Source organism: Nannospalax galili, unplaced genomic scaffold (genome assembly GCF_000622305.1).
Source record: "Nannospalax galili isolate Female #2095 unplaced genomic scaffold, S.galili_v1.0 scaffold1719, whole genome shotgun sequence".
Taxonomy (NCBI): Eukaryota; Metazoa; Chordata; class Mammalia; order Rodentia; family Spalacidae; genus Nannospalax; species Nannospalax galili.
The window spans coordinates 73,556-78,652 of NW_008341885.1; the positions used below are offsets into that span (position 1 = coordinate 73,556).

The 5,097-nt window shown below is 46.3% G+C and overlaps 1 protein-coding gene across 3 annotated transcripts in view; it reads right to left on the reverse strand.

Moving 5' to 3' along the window:
* Window positions 1-5,097, reverse strand: part of Akr1a1 (aldo-keto reductase family 1 member A1) — a 73,502-nt gene that overhangs the window by 67,240 nt on the left and 1,165 nt on the right. For 2 of the 3 annotated variants that reach the window (XM_017799235.2, XM_029565644.1), the window contains exons 2-4: window positions 2,669-2,758; window positions 1,306-1,425; window positions 544-695 (exon numbers count right to left, since the gene is read on the reverse strand). In XM_017799235.2, coding sequence (XP_017654724.1) covers window positions 544-695; window positions 1,306-1,425; window positions 2,669-2,752 — 356 coding nt within the window. In that variant the 5' untranslated portion in view covers window positions 2,753-2,758. The remainder of the gene's footprint in view (window positions 1-543; window positions 696-1,305; window positions 1,426-2,668; window positions 2,759-5,097) is intronic. The other variant, XM_029565645.1, reaches the window with a different exon arrangement.

Genomic DNA, 5,097 nt, shown 5'->3' on the forward strand with positions numbered 1-5,097 from the left:
TCCCAGAACTCCCTATGTAGACCAGGCTGGCCTCAAACTCACAAAGATCCACCTGCCTCTGCCTCCCAAATGCTGGGATTAAAGGCGTGCGCCACCAAGTCCGGCCCAGCATTTCTCCTCCTTTTCATAGACCCAGATTCTAGTTCCTCTCCTCTAGTAGGGCTTCCTCAATGCCATCTTCCTCACGGAGTTTTCTACCCATCTAGCACAGGGCACAATGATGATCGGAGAATGCTCAGACTTTCTGGTGAGACAGGTTCCTGGCCAAAACCTCAGGGGAGGTATAGTGCCTCAACAGAAGGGCAACGTGTTTTCCGAATGAACAATGGCGCAGAAGGGACCACTCATGTAGTGGTACAAGCTGAGTGTTATCCCTTTTATATAGCTAAACATTTAGCTGCAGAGATGCCTAGGATCCCATGTTAAGCTCCTCTACTTGCCATACAGATGTGTTCCCATTCTGCTCTGCTGCTCTGATTATAAGTTACCAAAACTACTACTCCCCAATACCCAATTTCCATGAAAAGACACAGCAAGGCTTACTCAAAGGCACAAGGCCAGTGCATCAAGTACAGGTCCAGATACTCCAGCTGGAGGTCAGCCAGTGTCTTCCGGAGAGCAGCTTCTACATCCTCAGGGTGGTGCTTTGTGTTCCACAGCTTGGATGTTACAAACAGCTCCTCCCGAGGCACCAACTGGGACAGAGGCAGAGCCCATTATCAGAGAAGCCCTGGGAACTCAATCTCACCTACTCACAATTTTTGTTTTGGGGTTTTTTTTTTTTTTTTGGGTCTTTTTGTGACAGAGTCTCCCTGTAGCCCCAGGTGGCCGCACATAGATCGACCTGTCTCTGCCTCTGCCTCCTGAGTGCTGGGATTAGAGGCGTATGTCACCACGTCCAGCCTGGCCTTCCCACAGTTCTAAGAGAGGAACAGGCATAAATGTGCCCCAGAACGTCTCCCAACATAAAATCATAAATTTACTTAATATCATGAGGGGGCCAGGTGTGGTAGCACACGCCTTTAATTCCAGCATTTGGGAGGCAGAGGCAGGAAGATCTCTGTGAGTTTGAGGTTAGCCTGGTCTACATAGTGAGTTCCAGGCCAGCTGGGGCTACAGGGTCAGAAAATGAGGGTTTATATATATGCATTTGCATATATATGTTTGGTAATTCAATTGTGCAGTTCTCAAGTGGGAACTTTGCAAATGATAATGCCATGATGCCACTTTCCCTCAGCCACACCACAGTCCCAGCTTCATCCCTAAGTTCTTACACCCCATCTTCTTTGCATCCCCAGTTCTTACCTTGCCTGGTCCCACATTCTCCTTCAGGGCCTCCCCAATCTCAGGTTCATTGCCATATACAGCAGCACAGTCAATGTGGCGGTAGCCTACACTAAGGGCATATTTAATAGCTGCTTTCACCTGCCAGAGGGGAGGAAGGGAGATTTCAGTTCTATAGTTCCAAACTACAAACTTCAGCCACTACTGGTAGGGGAGAAGGAACACATGAAGGCCATGCAGGTGGGAGCGAGAGAATATAATTCTACCACTTGGTAGATAAAGGCAGGAGGATCAGAAGTTCAAGGTCATTCTATAATCCCAGCACTTAGGAGGCTCAGGAAGGAGGACCTATATAGGCTACATGATAATTTCCAGACCTGCCTGCGTTACACAGTGAGATCATCTCAAAAAGAGAAACAAGGGGCTGGAGAGATGGCTCAGCAGTTGGGAGCTCTGGCTTTTCTTGAGAAGGACCTGGGTTCTATTCCCTGCACCCACATGACAGCTAATAACCTTTGGTAACTCCAGTTCTAGAGGATCTGATGCCCTCTTCTGACCTCTGTGGTCACTGCATGACAAGGGTGCAACTACAGACATACAATACACTCATACACATAAAATAAAAAAAATTGAAAAAAAGAGAAACCAAAACAAAGAAAAGGAGGAGGCAGCAGAATATTTTTTAAATATTTTATTTTTTTATTTTTTTATTTTATGTGTATGCGTGAATTGCCTGCATGTAGGTGAGTGCACCCGTATCATGCAATGTCGCAGAGGTCAGAAGAGGGCTTCGGATTCCCCTGGAACTGGAGTTAAGGACGATTGTAGCGCCATGTGGGTGCTGGGAATAGAACCCGGGTCCTCTGCAAGTGCAGTCAGTGCTCTTAACCACTGAGCCATCTCTCCAGCCCACAAATATTTTAAAAATAATAAAAATATTTAAAGTTTCCTAATCCTCATTAGACAGTTGATCTAGTAATTCCTCAAGCCTTGACTATATGTCCAACTTAGGAATGATCCAATTCTCAAGAAACCAGTGAGGGGGATAGGAGACACGATCACAGCACAGGGGCTAAGTAATATGATATTAGAACTCAGAGCCCAGACCTGGGAACAGAGAGGCCCCATGACTGCCATGACATGTTGTGCAGGGCCCCAGTCTCTCCTGAGCCAGCTGGGGAAGCCAGGAGCTCAGGGTCAACCCGTCTTCCCCCTTCTCTTCCCACTACCCTCTAGACTTAACCTTATTAGAAGTATAATACAGAAAAAAAAAAAAAAAGTATAATACAGACTGCTCTCGAAAATATGGGGCCCCTCTCCCAAAACCCTCCTATTCCTTCACAGAGGCTCAAGAAATCTCCTTCCTCTTCCTCCCATTCTTTACCTGGCCAGGCTCACTCTTCCAGGTGCCCAGACCAATCAGAGGCATCTTCTGCCCAGTGTGCAGGAGGACACAGGAAGCTGTCATCGTGTCCTGAAACACAGATGGGAAAAAATGGTGAGGAGGTTAATGCTATGCTTTGGGCCTTAGCCATCCACAGTCAAGAACCCTACAAAACATGGGTCAGGAAGTAGGCAGAGATGGGTGAGGATAGATGTGCTGTTGTACAGGACTGTCCTCAGATATCCACACCTCCCATCCCTTGGTGGGCCCTGACTGCACTTGGCCTCAGGGATGGGGTAGTATATGTAGGCTAGAGACTAAGGGGGGTGGGGTGCTCCATTTATGTGGCTATGGGAAACTCTCATCCATGCTGGTTGAAGATTTCCTGGTGTGGCTTGGGGAGAAGTACCCACACTCCTGTAAGAAACCCCGCACCCACTGCTCTGTAAGCCCAATAAATGCACGATTTTCCCAGGTGAACTTTGGTGGCACTGTACTTTGGCACTCTCAGGAAAATAATTTTATTTATTTATTTATTTGGTCTTTCTCCTTGAGACAGGGTTTCCCTGTAGCCCCAGCTGGCCTGGAACTCTCTATGTAGACTGGGATAGCCCCAAACTCACTGAGATCTGCCTGCCTCTGCCTCCCAGTGCCGGGATTAAAGGCACGTGCCACCACGCTCAACAGGAAAATATTTTTAACAAGTACAGATCAAAAATATTATTATATTGTCCTGGATAGCTTTAGATGTCAACTTGACACACATGGGTAGAGGGAGCCTCAACTGGGGAACTGCCTCCATTGGACTGACCTATGGCCATGTTTGTGGGGCATTTTCTTGATTGTTGAGTGATGTGGGAGGGGTGAGCCCACAGTGGTGGTGCGAGCCCTAGGCAGGTGGTCCTGTATTATATAAGAAAGCAGGTTGAGGGGCTGGAGAGATGGCTCAGCACTTAAGAACACTGAATATTCTTGCAGAAGACCTGGGTTCAAATCCCAGCACCCACATGGCAGCTAACAACTGTCGATAACTCCAGTTCTAGGGGATCCAATGCCCTCTTCTGACCTCCGTGGGCACTGCATGACACAGGTGCACTCCCATACATTCAGGCAATACACTCATACACATAAAATAAAAAATAAAATATTTATAAAAAAAACAAAGAAGGAGCTTGCCCTTAGTCCTAGCATTCAGAAGGAAGAGGCAGGTGGATTGCTGTGAGTTCATGGCCAGCCTGGTCTACATAGTGAGCTCCAGGCCAGCTGGGGCTACAGGGAGACATTGTCTCAAAAAAACAAGAAGGGAAAAAAGAAAGAAACAAATACAGAAAATTAGTCAAATAGAAATAGCCCAAGAATTCTCAGTTAATGTTGAATGTTCCAGGCTTTGAGACAAATTTAAATAGGGTTCCAGTCTCTTTGTGATTATGGTCTCATGAGAGACACAGCCACTCCTACAATCTGACAAGGGCTTTGACAAAAACATGTACAGGGGCTGACATGGACAACAACAAAGCTAAGCTAAGGTGGCTTTTGGGAGATGATACTGGAGCCAAGTATTTTGGTTTGGTTTTTTTTGTTGTTGTTATTGTTTTGTTTTTTGTTTTTGAGACAGGGTCTCCCTGTAGCCCCAGCTGGCCTGGAACTCACTATGTGGACCAGGCTGGCCTTGAACTCACAGAGATCCACCTGCCTCTGCCTCCTAAGTGCTGGGCTCAAAGGCATGTGCCACCATGCTGGTATTTTTGGAGCCATGTTTTTAAAAATGAGTGAGGCTGGGCATGGTAGAACAGGCCTGTAATCCTAGCACTTGGAGGTAGGGGCCGGATGATCAGGAGTTCAAGGTCATCCTTAACTACATATTGTTTGAGGCCAGCCTAGGCTACATAAGACCCTGTTTCAAAACAAAAGAATAGGCCTGGTGGTATAAACTGTAATCCCAGTTTCATGGGAGGATGAGGCAGAAATGCAAATTCAACAGTCAATGAAGTAAAAGAAACCTTTCCCCTTGATCTTCCTGGTAGCATAAATACCATTCCCCTGGGATTGATTTAACTGCCAACATTACCTTTATAAATATGACCTTTGTTTCCACGTTTTGAAAGAGTATGCTAGAAGAGGTAATAACACAAGGTGAAAGTAATCTAATACACCAGTTGTCTTTCCTACTGCTTCTGACCCAGGAAGAATTTTACAGTCCAGCATAACCTGACTCTTTCTACTAAAACTACAACAAAACCGGTGAAACCAGACAGCAAACCAGACTTCTGAGAGCATGATTTGGAACACAAACTTCCTAGGGATCAAGCAAGCAGATCTGGGTATAGGATCCTGGGCTTGAAAGCAAACAAGCTGTTTACTTCTCCCAGGTTTCTCAGCACATGAGAGGGCTCTGAACTACAGTAACAGGAGCCTGAACAAAAGTCTAG